The sequence below is a fragment of the Lithobates pipiens genome, unplaced genomic scaffold (assembly GCF_037356315.1).
Source record: "Lithobates pipiens isolate NorthernLeopardFrog02 unplaced genomic scaffold, aLitPip1_a1.2 Scaffold_8, whole genome shotgun sequence".
Lineage (NCBI taxonomy): Eukaryota > Metazoa > Chordata > Amphibia > Anura > Ranidae > Lithobates > Lithobates pipiens.
This window is the reverse complement of record NW_027507903.1, coordinates 602,686,389-602,706,188: the sequence shown is the minus strand read 5'-3', so window position 1 is coordinate 602,706,188 and position 19,800 is coordinate 602,686,389. Positions and strand designations below refer to the sequence as shown.

The following is a 19,800-nucleotide window of genomic DNA, read 5'->3' as shown; positions in this document are numbered from 1 at the left end:
ATTGATCATTTCTTTACTGATCAATGCATTCAGTGTCAGTTGTAAAAGTAAAAACTGTCAGGGCAGTTAGTGTTAGGTCCAGGGTAGCCCCCTATCACCCCCCAATAAAGATTTAACCCCCTGATTGCCCCTAGAGTTAACCCTTTCACCCCCTTTTGCCAGTGTCACTAAGCGATAATTTTTCTGATCGCTGCATCAGTGTCGCTAGTGTCGCTAGGTAGCTAGTTATTTTTTTAGGTTCACCGCCAGGTTTTTATAGCGCTAGGTACCCCGATATACTACCCAATAATGGTTTTAACATCCTGATTGCCCCTAGTTAACCCTTTCACCCCTTTTGCCACTGTCACTAAGCGATCATTTTTCTGATCGCTGCATTAGTGTCGCTAGGTAGCTAGTTATTTTTTTAGGTTCACCGCCAGGTTTTTATATCGCTAGGTACCCCGATATACTACCCAATAATGGTTTTAACATCCTGATTGCCCCTAGTTAACCCTTTCACCCCCTTTTGCCAGTGTCACTAAGCGATCATTTTTCTGATCGCTGCATCAGTGTCGCTAGGTAGCTAGTTATTTTTTTAGGTTCACCGCCAGGTTTTTATAGCGCTAGGTACCCCGATATACTACCCAATAATGGTTTTAACATCCTGATTGCCCCTAGTTAACCCTTTCACCCCCTTTTGCCAGTGTCACTAAGCGATAATTTTTCTGATCGCTGCATCAGTGTCGCTACTGTCGCTAGGTAGCTAGTTATTTTTTTAGGTTCACTGCCAGGTTTTTATAGCGCTAGGTACCCTGATATACTACCCAATAATGGTTTTAACCCCCTGATTGCCCCTAGTTAACCCTTTCACCAGCGATCACAGTATAAGTGTCACTGGTGACGCTGGTTAGCCAGTTAGTTATTTAGGTTCCCCGTCAGGTTTTTATATAGCGCCAGGGACCCCCATATACTACCTAATAAAAATTTGAACCCCCTGATTGCCCCTAGTTAACCCTTTCACCACTGATCACCGTATAAGTGTTACGGGTGACTCTGGTTAGTTTGCTTTTTATAGCATCAGGGCACCCACCATTTATTACCCAATAAAGGTTTAACCCCCTGATCACCCGGCGGGTGATATCAATTAGGTTTTAGGGTCAGGGTCTGCGTCGCCCCAGGCAGCGCTAGGTTAGTGCCAGTACCGCTAACACCCACGCGCAAAGCATACACCTCCCGTAGTGGTATAGAATCTGAACAGATCAATATCTGATCTGATCAGATCTATACTAGCGTCCCCAGCAGTTCAGGGTTCCAAAAAAACGCATTGTTAGCGGGATCAGCCCAGATACCTGCTAGCACCTGCGTTTTGCCCCTCTGCCCAGCCCACCCAAGTGCAGTATCGATCGATCACTGTCACTTACAAAACACTAAACACATAACTGCAGCGATCGCAGAGTCAGGCCTGATCCCTGCGATTGCTAACAGTTTTTTTGGTAGCATTTTATATTTAAATCCGGAAGGCAGTGCTTGGTTTTCGGGGTCCCGTACGTGGCTAGGCTCCCAAAAAGTCCCCCACATGTGGTATCCCCGTACTCGGGAGAAGCAGCAGAATTTATTTTGGGGTGTAATTTGACTTCTGCCCATAGCATGTGTGAGCGATATATCATTTAGTGACAACTTTGTGCAAAAAAAAAAAAAAGTTTGTAATATTCCCGCAACTTTTGGCAAAATATAAAATATTCCATGGACTCAACATGCCTCTCAGTAAATAGCTTGGGGTGTCTACTTTCCAAAATGGGGTCATTTTGGGGGGTTTTGTGCTATTTTGGCATTTTATGGCCTTCGAAACTGTGATAGGTAGTGAGGAGTTAAATCAAAAATTTGCACCCTTAGAAATCCTGAAGGTGGTGATTGGTTTTCGGGGTGCCGTGCGCGACTAGACTCCCAAAAAGTCCCACACATGTGGTATCCCCATACTCGGGAGAAGTAGCGGAATATATTTTGGGGTGCAATTCCACATATAACCATGGCATGTGTGAGCAATATATCATTTAGTGACAACTTTTTGTAAAATTTTTTTTTTTTTTTTGTCATTATTCAATCCCTTAGGACAAAAAAAATAAATATTCAATGGGCTCAACATACCCATAAGCAATTTCCTTGGGGTGTCTACTTTCCAAAATGGGGTCATTTGGGGGGGGGTTGTACTGCCCTGCCATTTTAGCACCTCAAGAAATGAGATAGGCAGTGATAAATTAAAAGCTGTGTAAATTCCAGAAAATGTACTCTAGTTTGTAGACGCTATAACTTTTGCGCAAACCAAAAAATATACGCTTATTGACATTTTTTTTACTAAAGACATGTGGCTGAATAAATTTTGCCCTCAATGTATGACTAAAATTTAGTTTATTCGATTTTTCTTATAACAAAAAGAAGAAAATATATTTTTTTTCAAAATTTTCGCTCTTTTTCCATTTATATCGCAAAAAAAAAAAAATCGCAGAGGCAATCAAATACCATCAAAAGAAAGCTCTATTTGTGGGAAGAAAAGGACGCAAATTTCGTTTGGGTGCAATATTGCATGACCGTGCAATTACCAGTTAAAGCAGCGCAGTGCGAAATTAGAAAAAGACCTCTGGTCCTTAAGGTGTTTATTGGTCCGGGGCTGAAGTGGTTAAGCAACATGCAGCCAGCATCCAGTATCCAATGGTAGCTGTGCTGACATTTCACTGTATACAGCAATGGTATAATTTTTCAGAAAAGCTTCACATTTTATCAATAAAACCTCCCTATTGGTCAGATCTGGCCCTAGCGCGCCTGCCACCCAATCTGTGCTGTGATTCGGTACAGTACAAGCCAGTCATCAGGTCCCGACCAATGATTTATGGCCGTGACCTGCTGATCAGCTTAGCGAATCACAGTATAGAGCCCTGTGTTTACTAACACAGGGTTCTGTACACGGAGCAGCGATGTGGCTGTTTTTATGTTATTTTTTTTCTCCCTGCAAAGCAGGGGGAAAAGTCAGCCACATTGATTAGCATTGATCACTGTATTAGTGTCACTGGTGATGTGAGTGGCAGTTAGTCTGTTCCCCCAGCATCAGTTAAGCCCGGTACACATGATGAGATTATCGTCCATTTTTTTGGGGGGGTTTTTTTGCATGCTAATCTCAGGTGGAATCTGATGAGCTTACTAAAGTCACGAAAATTTGCGTACGACAAAATAAAAATTTGGAAGTGATGTCATGTGTGCATTCGTATTGCATTTTCGAATGACAGCTGTACTGATTAAAACGAAAATCATACGATCTGGCATCGTACGATTTTTTTTTTCGTGCATGTCTGATAGACTAACCTCGGATGAATTATCCTGATGGGCTCTCGAAAGTACTAATGATCAGATTATCGTACGATCGAATTCGAAAGCAGTATTTTTCATATGATTTTCTGATCGTGTGTACTGGGCATTAGTGTCAGTGCCCGCTGCACTATCGCAGTCCCAATATAAGTCGCTGATCACTACCATTACTATATAAAATAAATAAATAAAAAATCCAGTATGTATACCATCATTTGTAGATGCTATAACTTTCACACAAAACAATCAATATTTGCTTATTGGGATTTTTTTTTTCCCCAAAGGCATGAAGCCGAATACATTTTGGCCTAAATTTATGAAGAAATACGATTTTTTTACATTTTTTTTTATTGGATATGTTTTATAGCAGAAAGTAAAAATCTTTTTTTTTTTCCAAATATTTTATTTTTTATTTTTTCATTTATATAATAAAAAATAAAAATCCAATGGTGATCAAATACCACCAAAAGAATGATCTATGTGTGTGAAAAATAGAATACAAATTTTGTTTAGGTACAGCATTGCATGACCGCACAATAACCAGTTAAATGAGTGCATTGCTGAATAGCAAATAATGTCCTGATCTCGAAGGAGGGAAAATCTTCCGAAGGTCACGTGGATAAGTAAATATTGTAGTAGAAGTCTGCTGACCCTCTGACATCAACTTTCTGACCTGAGACCCATATGCAGATAATTAGTTTTGACTTTCCTTTTGAATTTTCCTGCCCTGCACTCTTGTTTCGGGGTAAGCGACTCAGAAAGTATTGAAGCCAGTGGTCAGCATGACAGCCAGGCAATTTATATTCAGACTTTGAGTAGTGGCAGCCTTCATAGATCTTTTATGAGATCAGATTTGCTTTAGACTTTGAAGATGGGTGGTAAGCTGTGTCTTGTGTTCTAGGTGTGGGTGGTGAGCTGTGTCCAAGGGTGGACTGACCATTGGGCCACTCGGGCACTGCCCGAGGGCCCCATGCCACTAGGGGGCCCCATCAGGGTTGCTAGCCTCAGAAAAAACAGGGACAATATGTAAAAATTTGTGTTTTTTTTTTTTTTTTTTACATCTGCTTCTGAAATGTCCCTTACCGACATCCTTTCAGTCTAAAAATCCTGAGATTATAGCTGCTCCACCTCTCCAGTACCTTCCCAGCCAATAGAAACATGTCTGTGTATACTGTGTGATTGTATACTGTGTGTGTGTGTGTTTGTGTCTACTGTGTGGCCCCATAATCTCTGATTGCCTGGGGGCCCCAAAATCTCTTATTGCCCAGGGGCCCCATGAGTTGTCAGTCCGCCCCTGGCTGTGTCTTGTGTTCTAGGTGTGGGTGGTGAACTGTTTCTTGTGTTCCAGGTATGGCAGTCTCGATGGGCGAGGGACACCTTATTGGGCAGCGTATCGGTTCCGTGTCCCGTTGGAGAGTCGAACCAGACCGCGGTGCTGAGACTGCAGAGGAAAGACGTGGGGTCGGCTGGATACATCATGGTGGAGAAATCGAGCAGCTCAGACCTGACAGCACTGTGACTTCTTCCTGCCTGCCGTCTGTCAGTTTCATTTGTGGTTGTCACCTCCTCCTCTCTCTATACATCTCCCCCTCTTTCCTGTCCCACATCATCTCCACTCTGTACATTCTGCACACTTCACAGAAGCTTCACCATGGTTAGGATGCTGGTTATAGTCACTCTTCTCCTCGGAGGAGTTTGTCCAGGTACGGACCATGTCATGGGTGGCGTGGGTGGGGGGGACAATGGCCAACCTGTGGCAACGGTGCAGGTTAGAGTGATGTTTCTTAAAGTGAACAGAAAAAATTCTGATTTGTTTAGAGTGGGTTGAAAACTCGGACAGTTTATTTTATGCTTTCTGTGCCCCTGCTGGGAAGATTATCCTTTTCTATTGGTCACCAGGATAGGAAATCCAATACTTGTTTGGATAATAACGAAGTAGGACCTTGGTACCCCACCTGCCACCCAGGGACCACATGCAGCCATTTAGCACTTCTTGTGTGGCCCTCAGGTTCCCTGCAGAGGGGCTGCTCAGTAAGTGCCAAGTGGCCCACCAAATCACAAATCTCTGAAGGAAAGATATTCTTTAGACCTCCCTCTAGTGGATACATGGTCTTGTTTTATTTATATTGCACTAGTTTAAATTTTTCTGTTCATTTATTTTTTCTTTTCCTTTTCTTTGCATCTGTTATAATGGATCTTCATCTTCCTAAAACATATGTCAGTACAAGTCATTTTTAAGGAAGCTGTTGTGATCACAATGTGTGCATTGGTTTATAAAGGGGCTGTAATAGCTGTGATCTTTATCAGCCTCCTATAACATATACCATGCCAATGACTTATCCTAAAGCTTGTAGTTTTTGATCATGTCTTGTAGTATGTCTGCAGTCTCTGACTATCTCCCATAGCATGTCTACAATCTTTGATCATCTCCTGTAGTATGTTTGTAGTCTCTGTCCATCTCTTGTAGCATGTTTGCAGTCTCTGATCATCTGCTGTAGCATTTCTGCAGTCTCTGACCATCTACTATAAAATGTCTGCAGTCTCTAACCATCTCTTCAAGCATCTTTAAAGTCTCTGACCATCTCCTATAGCATGTCTGCAGTCTCTGACTGTCTCCAGTTGCATTTCTGCAGTCTCTGACCATCTCTTGAAGCATGTTTTCTGTCTCTGACCATCTTGTCTTGCATTTCTTCAGTCCCTGACCATCACCTGTAGTATGTCTGCAGCCTTTAACCATCTCCTGTAGAATGTTTGCAGTCTCTCACCATCTACTATATCATGTCTACAGTCTCTGACCACATCTTGTATCTTGTTTACAGTCTCTGACCATCTCTGGTAGCATGTCTGTAGTCTTTGCCCATCTTTCGTTTCTATGTCTGCAGTTTCTGACCATCTCCTGTAGCATGCCATAGTTAATGACCATCTTCTGTTGCATGTCCTCAGTCTCTGATCATCTCCTGTAGCATGTCTACTTCTTCTCTTCTCTAAGCCCTTGTACACACAGTCGGACATTCCGACGGAAAATGTCCTATCGGACCGTGTTGTTGGATAATCCAACCATGTGTGGGCTACATCGGACTGTTTCCGTCGGAAAATCCGACCGACAAAGTTTTAGAGCTGGGCTATAAAATTTTCCGGCAACATGATCCAATCAGACTTTGTCCGATCGTTTGTAGAGAATTCCAAAGGACAAAGTGCCACGCATGCTCAGATCAAATTCCTAGACCAAAGCTATTGGCTACTAGTCTGAACGTGGTCCCGTCGTAACGAAATAACGTCATCACGTTACGAACGATCGGATTTTCCGACAACTTTGTCCGACCGTGTGTATGCAACACCAGTTTCGGACAAAATCCGTAAGACAAAATCCGACGGATTTTGTTGTCAGAATGTCCGACCGTGTGTACAAGGGCTAACGGTTTTCTGTACCATTACAACAGCATTAAATCTTATGTGCAGACCTTTGCTGATGTCAACATCCCCCCGAGTTCTCCTGTATCTAGTATGAAAGTACCACCAGTCTAGAAGAATTTCCCCTCATTTTGAGAAATGTTCCCCCCTTTCTTTTGGCACTGGAAGGACATCTTCCCAGTGGGGATATGGACAGGAAAAAATAATCCTTCCCATTCCCCACTCTTATGAAAATGAAACCGAAAAAAAAAAGGCTTTAGCTTTACGTTATCCCTGTTAAAGATCTTGCCCCTTTTTATAAAAGATAAACTTGACTAGGATCACCTGAAATAGGTTACCTAAGATATCCCTTGATTGTGAAATGAGTACTATCTGTTTATTGTGTATATATGATTATAAGGAACTGATAATACTTCTGGATATCGGTTCTGTGGATGGGGTGTTGTCTGTTACATTCTGAACAGTTATGATGAGGTTAGTAATGGAAGCAGAAGTACCCCTTGGTGTCCACCTTCCGTGGATGAGACCCAGTGGTCTGGGCCTGACCAGCCAATCTTTGTTGGGTCAGATGTTCTCCTATTACTCCTTACTTGTCGGTCTCGCCCAGTGTAATATATTCAGTTAAATCGGCCTACAAACTGTTCTATAAATGTTTACCGATCAATAAAAAGCATTTTGCGTGTAACCATGAATGGCGGTGCCATTTATTTTAAATAGTACCGCAGCACATCATTACAGTAGCAGGCATTGAACTCACACTGCAGCGTACCACAACACATGCTGTGTTAAATAAAAGGGATCTTGTTTGTGCCTTAATGTTCAATAACGCATTGTGTTAACACATACATTTAAACATTTTTTTAAATGTCCTTTTTAACTTTTTATATTGTTTGATATAAGTTTTTTATTTTTACAAACAAACATTTAACACAAAATGCTCCCTAGATACTGCTGTCACCAAGCTTTATAGGTTAATCAGTTACCGGCCCTTTCAGAATGTCCTTCTCTAATGAAAAGGCTGTTCAAGGGTGTATAGAAGATGGATGGGGATATGCAGCAGTGAGTGCAATTTGAACCTCTGTCACTAAGCTTCAAGAAACTGGCTTTTCAGCAGCGTAGCTCATATTAGCCTGGTAAACATGTGAAATGGAGCCTAGAGCTCCTCTTGCTAGATAGAAGTAATTTAATATGAAATATCATATGCAATATATCATGCAAAAAAAGAACAAATATTTATAAATTATTTTATTTTTGTAGTCCTGAAAGTAATAACTAAATAAAGAAAATATATTTTATCAACACTAGTTATTTTCTTTTAATGGTTCATTTTCATTTTGTGTGTTACAATTTGATGAGTAAAATTACGATATTCTTTCCCAAGTTGCCAAGGAAAAGTAGAGCTTTACAAAGACATCTACCTGTATTTCTGCATTTAATGATTCTCTTGCCATGTCGGCACATGTTCCTTTAGTAGCCAAGGCAAAAAGTGTGCACTTACCCCATGAACTGTGAACTACTTCAGCAGTGCCTATTGGCACCCTTCTCCTTCTGAAGCATCCAAGATGTCCATGTCTGCACCCCCTTGGTGTTTACTTCTACCTCCCCTTAGTATATCCTTTTGCCTCCCTCTAGGTTTCCACTTCTGCCTCCCCCTCGGTGTTCACTTCTGGCTCCTACTCAGTGGTCACTTCTGTCTCCCCTTGGTGTCCCCTTCACCCTTCCTCTTGGTTTCCATTCTGCCTTCTCCTTGGTGTCCACCTCCCTCCCCCTTGATGTCCACTTTTGGCTACTTCTCAGTGTCCACTTCTGCTGTCCTCTTGGTGTCACTTCTGGCTCCTTCTCAGTGCTCACTTCTGCCTCCCCCTTGATGTCCAATTCTGCATTCCTCCTCAGTATCCGCTTCTGCTTTCCTTCTCGGTGTCCCCTTCTGCTTTCCTTCTCGGTGTCCTCTTCTGCCTTCCCCCTCGTTGTCCTCTTCTGCCTTCCCCCTCGTTGTCCTCTTCTGCCTCCCCCCTCGGTGTCCTCTTCTGCCTTCCCCCCCTCTGTGTCCTCTTCTGCCTTCCCCCCTCTGTGTCCTCTTCTGCCTTCCCCCCTCTGTGTCCTCTTCTGCCTTCCCCCTCGGTGTCCTCTTCTGCCTTCCCCCTCGGCGTCCTCTTCTGCCTTCCCCCTCGTTGTCCTCTTCTGCCTTCCCCCCTCGGTGTCCTCTTCTGCCTTCCCCCCTCGGTGTCCTCTTCTACTATCCCCCCTCGGTGTCCTCTTCTGCCTTCCCTCCTCGGTGTCCTCTTCTGCCTTCCCTCCTCGGTGTCCTCTTCTGCCTTCCCCCCTCGTTGTCCTCTTCTACCTTTCCCCCCCTCGGTGTCCTCTTCTGCCTTCCCTCCTCGGTGTCCTCTTCTGCCTTCCCCCTTCGGTGTCCGCTTTTGCCTCTTTTGTCCTGGCTCTATTCACTCAAGCTGATCCACTCAGTGAAACAGTTAACGTGTCTTCTGGACCTGTTAACCTTTCATCATTGCAGATCACCCAACAGGTCCTCTTATTCCCTTCTGGAATGTGGGCCCACTGCTCCTGTTTCATAGCTCCTGGACATTAAGTTGATGGGCCACTAGTAGGGATGCACCGATACCAGTTTAAGTACAAGTATCGATACTTTTCCTCAAGTACTCGCCGATACCAATTACCGATACCTATTTCAGAATTTTATTATTTTTTACGTTTATTTAATTTTATTTTTTTAACGCTGTACCTTTTAACTTTTTTCTTTTTTATCAACTTTATTGCTATTGCAAGGGGCAAACAGCATCCCTTGTAATAGCATGGGCCATGACAGGTCCTCTTTATGAAGAGATCTGGGGTCTGTTAGACCCCCAAATCTCTCCTCCGGTCAATGCTGCCAAGTAAAAAGGGAAAGAAATTATAGGTGCAATGGTTTGGTCACTATACCTAATCTGCTATGAACAATGTTCATGAAAGTATAATATGCGAGTCCATCAGAAGTCCAAGCAGATCCAACACTAGGGCAAGCTGTAGCAGACTCTAAATACACGAAGGACAAAAACAAAAGGAGAGGAGCGCTTCTAAATGCAGCAGAACATGTAAATTCATTAATTATCCCAATAGAGGGCTACTCACAATTTAACAGTTAAAACAGGCACATCATGTATTGTAGGTCCAGAATGCCAGGTGAGCTGGGTTGCGGGAGCTGCTGGTGCCGCCAGATGTCAGATGAAAGATGCCCCAGGACACCTATCCTTAAACACGGTGATGGGGTCTCCTCTCCAGCTCCTCTTCAGCTCCTCTTCATGGTCAGATGATCTAGTCTCCACCCGATGGCCCTGACGGCTGTGCAGTGAAATGAATGGGTGGCTGGCTGGCTGCAGGGAGGAACAGCCCAGCCACCACAGCTGCCTGGGACATGCGGGTGTCACCCAGGTGCGGACTGCACCCACCTAGCGATGCCACTGTTTGCTCGTCACGTCCGGTGTCGGTCTTTGGTATCAGAGCATTCACGATACTCGGGAAAATGCTTAGTATCGGTATTGGTGCAACCCTAGTCACTAGGAATTTGGCCATAAAAAAAAAAAAAATGTTGCTTGGTGACGCTAGGTGTGCTTTTTTACTTTGTTCATTCAATACAATTTCTGTACAAACATCTTTAGATTTACTAATAACTACGCAGTGCATGGTACTACCCATTAGTTTTGTATCCAATCAGGCTCTCACACTGCATAGATTTGGTAAATCTAAAGGAAATTTTATAACTGGATTGTAATCTGTGTGGCATTACAGCATTACAAGGCTATGCTCAAACCCTGACAATTATTGTACTGATCAGTAGAGTGCTGACATATTCCACATTGTTTTACTGAGAACGGTGAATGCTTCATATTTGTTTCTGCCCCAAGGAGTTTACAGTCGAAAGTCCTACCTCTGTGCTACACATACGCTATATTGTCAAAAGTATTGGGACGTCTGCCTTTACACGCACATGAACTTTAATGGCATCCCAGTCTTAGTCCGTAGGGTTCAATATTGAGTTGGCCCAACCTTTACAGCTATAATGGCTTCAACTTTTCTGGGAAGGCTGTCAACAAGGTTTAGGAGTGTGTCTATGGGAATGTTTGACAGTTCTTCCAGAAGCGCATTTGTGAGGTCAGACACTGATGTTGGACGAGAATGTCTGGCTCGCTCGAATTCTTCCCAAAGGTGTTCTATCGGGTTGAGGTCAGGCCAATTAAGTTCCTCCACCCCAAAACTTGCTCATCCATTTGTTTATGGACCTTGACATTTTTGAGTATAGCCTCAGATATTGGGTCCTACAATTAAGGTATAAAAAGTACCATCATCCAAAATTTATATAGAGGTGGAGGGGAGGAAAGCGGGTGCGGACAGTTGCTGAGGCTGTGTGAGAGGACAACCTCAGTTACTGTCTGCAACCTCTTTCCTCCCCTTCACCTCTTTATGGACCTTGCTTTGTGCACTGGTCCAAATCATTTGGTGGAGGGGGGAATTATGATGTAGGGTTGTTTTTCAGGGGTTGGACTTGGCCCCTTAGTTCCAGTGAAGGGAACTCTTAAGGCGTTAGCATACCAAGACCATTTGGACAATTTCATGCTCTCAACTAGGGATGAGCCGAACACCCCCCCCCCCCCCCCCCCGGTTCGGTTCGCACTAGACCCTGCGAACGGACAGAAAATTCGCGCAAACTTTAGAACCCCATTAAAGTCTATGGAACTCGAACGTTCTAAATCAAAAGTGCTAATTTTAAAGGCTAATATGCAAGTTATTGTCCTAAAAAGGGTTTGGGGACCCGGGTCCTGCCCCAGGGGACATGTATATGCAAAAAAAAGTTTTAAAAACTGACGTTTTTTCAGGCAGTGATTTTAATGATGCTTAAAGTGAAATATTCCTTTAAATATCGTACCTGGTAGTTGTCTATAGTATGCCTCTAAAGTGGCGCATGTTTCCTGTGCTTAGAACAGTCTCTGCACAAAATAAATTTTTTAAAGGAATAAAAGTCATTTAAAACTGCTTGCGGCTTTAATGTAATGTCTGGTCCTGGCAATATGGATGAAAATCAGTGAGATAAACGGCATGGGTACCCCCCCCCCCCCCCGTCCATTACCAGGCCCTTTGGGTCTTCTATGGATATTAAGGGGGACCCTGCACCCAAATAAAAAAAGGAAAGGCGTGGGGCCCCCAGGCCCTATATACTCAGAACAGCAGTATACAGGCGGTGCACACAAAAAAGAGACTGTGTAGGTTTGTTGTTAAGTAGAATCTGTTTGTAATTTTGAACTGGTACATTTTTAAAGTGTAGCTCCAGTCAAAAATCTATTTTTAAGCTTTTTGGAAAACATAGGGAAGGGATATCACTCCTGTAACATTTTTTATTTTTTTTTGCTGTCTGTGCACCTCTTCAGAAAATTTCACCTCACTTTCTGTCCCAATGACAAATGTTTTTTGAAAATTTTGGTTTTTTTAGTAAAATAAGGATTGGGATAAAGCATCAGTGGAGAGGATTTCCATTCCTAGGGGTAGATTTAATCTCACTTCCTGTTGTCTCCTTCCATTTGCAAGTAGGAGACGTTTGTAAGTTGGATGTTTGAAAGCAGGGGCCTGCCCTATATGCTCTGCAGAAATTTGGGCCTAAGGTGTTGGTGTTGCCACAATACTGTAAGCCCTCACAGTTACTCTTGGTGGGCGCTGGAACGCCCTGCTGTGAACTATTATATCAAGAATTGTAATTGCATGCCATTGTTGAACAGTGGTAGAAAAATTGGGCCTTTAGTGGTGGTGGTGGTGGTGGTGCTGGTGCCACAACACTGTAAGTCCTCACAGTTACACTTGGTGGGCGCTGGAACGGGTCCTGCTGTGAAATATTATATCAAGAATTGTAATTACATGCACCTGTTGAACGGGGGCAGAAAAATTGGGCTCATGGTGGTGGTGGCGGTGTTGCCACAACACTGTAAGCCCTCACAGTTACTCTTGGTGGGCGCAGGAATGGGCCCTGCTGTGAAATATTAGATCAAGAATTGTAATTACATGTCCCTGTTGAAAAGGGGCAGAAAAATTGGGCCTTAGGCACTAGTGCCACAACACTGCAACACCTCACAGAAACTCTAGTTGGAGCTCAGGAATGAGCCCTGCTGCAAAGTATTGCATGAAAGATTGTAATTACATGCCCCTGTTAAACAGGGGCTGAAAAATTGGGCCTTAGGCACTGGTGCTGTTGCCACAACACTACAACCACTCACAGATATTGTAGTTGAGCGCAGCCACGAACCCTCCTGCAAAATGTTGCATCAAAAATTGTAATTACACGCCCCTGTTAAACAGGGGCTGAAAAATTGGGCCTTAGCCACTGGCGGCGACGCCCAGAACCAAAAATGTTCTTACAAGCTATCGGCATGATCATTAAGGAGGAAGAGGATAGTCATTCTGCATCAGCATAGGCAATCTTGAAGGGATCTGACATTTCAAAACAAATTATTGGGTTACATCAGCATCATGTGCTTGGTAGCTGGTGGTGATCCAAGACTGATTCATTTTTATGAAGGTCAGTCGACCAACCGAGTCGGCGGACAGGCACACCCTGTGATCAGTTACAAAGCCTCCAGCAGCACTGAATGTGCGTTACGAAAGAACGCTGGATGCAGGACAGGCCAGCAGCTCAATTGTATACAGTGCAAGCTCTGGCCAGTGATCCATCCTCAAGACCCAGTAACCCAGAGGATTTTCAGTGGGAAAGGTGTCCAAGTCTGATCTTGCCCCTAGGTATTCCTGCACCATGTAAATCAGACGCTGACAATGGTTGCTGGAACTGGTCATACCTTGGGGCTGCGGACTAAAAAATTGTCTGAACGCATCAGGTCCTGCTGTGACTGACCAAAGCCTCAGCAACACGTTGTCCAGGACCAGGAATTTGTAACCTCCCAGGCTCTGGGAACGTGTTGCACAGACCTTTCTGCAAGGCCTCCCGAAGATGTTTCATCCTCTGCTCCCTCCCTTGCGATGGTAAGATAAGGTCTGCAACCTTACCCTTGTAATGTGGATCAAGGAGGGTTGCCAGCCAGTTATGATCCCTCTCCTTGATCCCACGAATACGAGGATCCTTCCACAGGCTTTGCAGCATCAGGGAGGCCATGCAGCGTAGGTTAGCTGAGGCATTCGGTCCAGAGTCCCCTGGGTCACTAAGGACAACGTGATCCGCAGCCACCTTCTCCCAGCCATGTACAAGTCCATGGGTTTCTTGGGACTGTAAATCATCCCTTAAAGACTACTGCTGATGCAATAATTGTATATTGATTGGTTTGCGCAAAAGTTATAGCGTCTAGAAAATGGGGGAAGTTTTATGGCATTTTTGTAATTTTTTTTATTAGTAATTGCAGCGATCTGCTATTTTTATCGTGACTGTGACATTATGGCGGACAAATCGGACACTTTTGATACTATTTTGGGACCATTGTCATTTATACAGCGATCAGTGCTATTAAAATGCACTGATTACTGTGTAAATGACACTGGTAGTGAAGGGGTTAAACATTAGGGGGTGATGAAGAGGTTAAGTGAGTCCTAGGGAGTGATTCTAACTATGGGGGGGATGGGCTTCAACTTACATGACAGCGATCACTGCTCCTGATGACAGGGAGCAGTGATCTCTGTCATGTCACTAGGCAGAATGTGGAAATGCCTTGTTTACAGAGGCATCTCCCCATTCTGCGGCTCCGTGACACGATCAGTGGAAGAGCGGCAGACATCGAGTCCACGGGTCTCACGGGCATAGTCACGATATACGCGGTGGGTGCACGCACACCCCCTAACCCCACTTATTAAAGGGGACGTACAGGTACGCTCATTTGCCCACCGCTGCCATTGTGCTGACGTATATCGGGGTGAAGCAGTTGGCAAGTAGCTAATCACCCCTGCCAGTGGTAAATGGATTGTCTCATCCATGTAACCTGATATACAATATTCTACTGGAGAACATGTGCTTTTGCAGAACAACAGATCTACTGGTTGGTTCAGCAGATAAAAAGTAGAAGAAATTAAGTCTAAAAAGTGAAACTAATACAACCATCACAGTTAAGAAATGGTAACCTGCAATACAATAAATTATAGCTTTTTTTGTTTAATACTACTTTAAGGTTCCGTTCACACCATGCCGGTGCGATAAAGTGGGCGCATTTTCATGCATTCATGCATTCCCAATCGTCATGTGTAGGACAGCCCATTCATTTCAATGGGTTGTCCTACACACGAGAAACATGCAATCAGAAGTCCCTGATCCTTTTATCAAAGCAAGCCACACCAAAACGCATGGTGCTGCTGCACGCACGAAAACGCTAGCATTAGCAGCAGTATTCTTTTTACTTTCTGCCATAAAACACATCCAAAAAAATTAATATAAATAAATATATATATATATATATATATATATATATATATATATATATATATATAAATAAATAAAATTCTTCATCAGTTTAGGCAGATATATATTCTGCTACATATTTTTGGTAAAAAAAAAATTACAATAGGCGTATATTGATTTGGTTTGCACAAAATTTATAGCATCTACAAACTATGGGTTAGGTTTATGGAATTTGTAGTTATTTATTTCTTTTTACTAGTAATAGCTGCGATCAGCTACTTATAGTGGGACTGCGATATTTGGACACTAACTGAAACTGACACTTTTTGGAGACACTAATACATTGATCAGTGCTAAAAAATATGCACTGCCACTGTACTAATGACACTGGCTGGGAACTGGGAAGGAGCTAACATCAGGGGTGATCAAAGGGTTAACTGCATGCCTAGCTAGTTATTTTGTGTAGTGTGGGAGGTGCGTGGTACCGGCTGATTGGCTCCCGCTGTGTAGAATAAGCTCGCACTCACGCTTGCTACCCTGAAGTGCAGGGTGACTTGTATATACGCGATTCTGCGTAGCGCGGCCACCCTGTAGTAGGAAAACGACTATAAGGCAATTGGCAATACAAGTTACAAGGCAAGAAGATGCAGCAGGGGCTATGCCAGGCATTTGTTGAGAACTACACAGGAACCAGGATTTATATGTTTGTGTAATTTCTGAGCCAGCAGCTCAGTCCAGGAAGTAGATAGTGACCATGAATGAGGCCTGAACAGCTATGGCTCTGTCTTTCTGGAGTCAAAAGCATATGAATGCTTTGGTAGGGGGAGAACTGTGATCTTTGTGCAGGGTAATAAATACCTGGAAGTGTTGCACTGACGCATTCTGAGAATTTGAGAGTGAAAAAACTTTGTGGTTTTCACACTTTCTTTTCATGAGCAATAAAAACAAGAATTTACTACTTTTATTTATTTATTAAAATAAATTACCTATGCAGTCTTAGCCCTTGTACACACGGTCGGAAATTCCGACGGAAAATGTCCGATCAGACGTCGTTGTCGGATAATCCAACCATGTGTGGGCTCCATCTGACTTTTTCCATCGGAATGTCCGACCAACAAAGTTTGAGAGCTGGATATAAAATTTTCCGACAACATGATCCGATAGGACTTTTTCCGATCGTTTGTAGAAAATTCCGATCGGACAAAGTCCCACGCATGCTCAGATCAAATTATAAGACCAAAGCTATTGGCTACTAGCCTGAACATAGTCCCGTCTTAACTAAATAATGTCATCACGTTCCGAACGATCAGATTTTCCGACAACTTTGTCCGACCGTGTGTAATGCAACACCAGTTTTGGACAAAATCTGACGGATTTTGTTGTTGGAATGTCCGACCGTGTGTAAAAGGGCTAACACGAAGGCCTCAATGTGCGAAAACAAAAGAACATTGACATTAAAAGACCTTAAGAAAACCAACAAACCAGCATAGCAAGATACAGAATAAAAACCAGGGAGTCTGTCCATCACACCCCAATTAAAAATTAGGTGACTCCAAAAGCTTGTACAAAAGATACGGTTTTCTATTTCTTTCGAAACTTCAAAAAGTCATTCTAAAGTCTCAATTTCAGAGGCAAGGAGTTCCAAAATAAAGCGCCTTGTACTTCACTCGTTCTCCTTCCACATATTTTCTTTCTAAATTTTGGAATCTTCAGTATGGCCAAGTTTGCAGATCTCAAAGATTGGGTAGGCACATACTTGACAAATTTTTCCTCTGGGCCACGTCCATGCAGTGCCTTATGGACAAGACATCCAGTTTTACGGGCAGCCAATGCAGTGCTCTAAGGGATGGAGTGATGTGGTCACGGTGACCAACACCTGTCAGTAACCTTGCTGCGGCATTCTGAATCAACTGGAGCTTGTAAGTGGTACAAGCAGGCACACCCAAATACAGGGCATTACAGTAGTCCAATCGACTGCTGAAAATGGCATTGACCATGGCGATCTTATCAGAATCTGTGATATAGCGAAAAGTCGACCTCAGGAGTCTCAGGTAGAAGTGACATGAACTCACCTTCTGATTTACCTGTGGGTGCAAGTTCAACCTAGAGTCAAAGATGACACCCAGGTCCCTGGCCTGAGTTGCCGGAATCGGAAAAGGTTTGAAAGATTCCGGCCATAACGGAAACAAGTTGGAATACACCTGGTTACTAAAGATGATGCATTCAGTTTTGGTGCCATTTAGCTTTAGATAATTGGCACCCATCCAGGACTGGATTTCCTCCAGACAGGAGGCCGGCATCACCTGATCCTTCCCTTTTTTGGATAGTTTGATGTAGATCTGGGTGTTGTCAGCATAGACATGGAACGGGAGATTGTGAAGGCGATGTACAGCAGCGGCCTCATATAGATGTTAAAAATGATCAGAGATAAAGCCGATCCTTGTGGGATCCCGCAAGACAGGGGACTATCGGAGGAATAAAATGGTCCCATCTTTACCCTCTGAACCCTGTCGTGCAGGAACGAGACTACCTATGCCAGAGCTATACCATCCATTCCCGCCACCATCTTCAACCTCTCCACAAGTATAGAGTGGTCGATGGTATCAAAAGCTGCCGACAGATCCAGAAGTTCCAAGGCCGAAGCTTCATTCTCATCCAAGGCCCAGAGCAAATCGTCCTGGACTTTTACCAGGGCTGTTTCCGAACCTCTCCCAGGATGAAATCCTGACTGGAAGTCATCAAAATTTTTATTAGACTCCAGGGGAGGTTGAAGTTGTTAAACTGCAGATCGCTCCATGATTTTTGCCAAAAACGGCAAGATGGAAATAGGGCGATTGTTGATCAACACGGCCTGCTTCAGAATACATGGAACAACACTGGTAATACTGTATAGTAGTCGATGAGTTTGAGTAGATAAAAGCAAATCATTAAAGACAGCGACTTGCATTGGTGTGATTCTATTCACAGGGTCTAGATCTGACTTTTTGTGCCCTTTATTTAAAGGGAAAAAAAATACCCACCCCCAAAAAATACTAGCTTGGCACACCAGGATTAGAGGGTCAACCTATACATTGGGAATATAGGAGATGGTCACCTATACACTAGAAATAGAGGTGAGGATCTTCTATACACTGGGAACACAGAAGATGGTCACCTATAGACCAGGAATAGAGGGGAGGGTCACCTATACACCGGGAACACAGGAGATGGTCACCTATACACCAGGATTAGAGGTGAGGATCACCTATGTACTGGGAACACAGGAGATGGTCACCTATACACCAGGAATAGAGGTGAAGGTCATCTATATACTGGGAACACAGGAAATGGTCACCTATACACCAGGAATAGAGGTGAGGTCATCTATATACTGGGAACACAGGAAATGGTCACCTATACACCAGGAATAGAGGTGAGGTCATCTATATACTGGGAACACAGGAAATGGTCACCTATACACCAGGAATAGAGACGGGGTTTCACCTATACATTGGGAACACAGGAAAGTTGTCACCCACACAGCGGAAATACTAGATAGTGTCACCCTTACACAGAGAATACAGGAGAGGGTCAGCTATACTTTGGGAATACAGGAGAGGGTCACCTATACACCGGGAATGCAGAAGAGGGCAAAAAAAGAAAATAATGTTTTCAGCGTTGGACCTGTAAGGTTATCTTATTGGTATTGCTTTCTTTGAGTATTGCGGTTGATGTAGGTGATCTGGATCCAGAGGATCTCCACAAACTCCTAAGCACGTGCACTCAACTTCTTTGGTTGACCATGGCGAGGCCAGTTCTGAGTGGAACGTGTCCTGTTAAACAGCTGTATGGTTTTGGCCACCATGCTGCAGCTCAGTTTCAGGATCTTGGCAATCTTCTTATAGCCTAGGCCATCTTTATGTAGAGCAACAATTCTTTTTTTCAGATCCTTAGAGAGTTCTTTGCTATGAGGTGCCATGTGGAACTTCCAGTGACCAGTTTGAGAGAGTGAGGGCGATAACACCAAATTTAACACACCTGCTCCCCATTCAAACCTGAGACCTTGTAACGCTAATTGGGCTCAATTTGTACATTTTCACTTAGGGGGTGTACTCACTTTTGTTGCCATCAGTTTAGACATTAATGGTTGTGTGTTGAGTTATTTTGAGGGGACAGCAAATTTACACTGTTATACAAGCTGTACACTCACTACTTTACATTGTAGCAAAGTGTAATTTCTTCCGTGTTGTCACACGAAAAGATAGAATAAAATATTTACAAAAATGTGAAGGGTGTACTCACTTTTGTGAGATACTGTACGTGTACGTGATCCAGCTCTTCTAGGGAGGGTCCCGCGTACCCCTGTGCGCCCGCCTCCCTGGCTGTGCTGCCATTCGCTGCAGCACAAGCCAATCAGCGAGTCCCAGTTTCAGTTCTACCAAACCTTAAAACTCTGAATTTCCCAACCGACAGCTTCAGCAAAATCAAGAGGAGTCTCAAACATCACAAAAGTGTTATGCCGCGTACACACGATCGGTATTCTGGCCAGCAAAAGACCGATGAGAGCTTCTCATCGGAAAACGACCGTGTGTATGCTCCATCGGAATTTAGCTAGCCAGCAAAGATTTGAGATCAGAAATTCCGATCGTGTGTATGAAATTCCGATGCGCTAAAACTCACGCATGCTCAGATTCAACTACGAG

General features: G+C 43.6%; 1 protein-coding gene across 3 annotated transcripts in view; it reads left to right on the top strand.

The window, feature by feature from the left end:
• Window positions 1-19,800, top strand: part of LOC143961301 (calpain-5-like) — a 102,519-nt gene that overhangs the window by 49,636 nt on the left and 33,083 nt on the right. For 2 of the 3 annotated variants that reach the window (XR_013270443.1, XR_013270442.1), the window contains one exon: window positions 4,685-5,039. Coding sequence is in view for 1 of the 3 variants with exons in the window: in XM_077470556.1 (XP_077326682.1) it covers window positions 4,685-4,855 (171 nt within the window). In the remaining 2 variants the exon portion in view is untranslated. Of the gene's footprint in view, window positions 1-4,684; window positions 8,047-19,800 lie in introns of those variants that run through there. The other variant, XM_077470556.1, reaches the window with a different exon arrangement.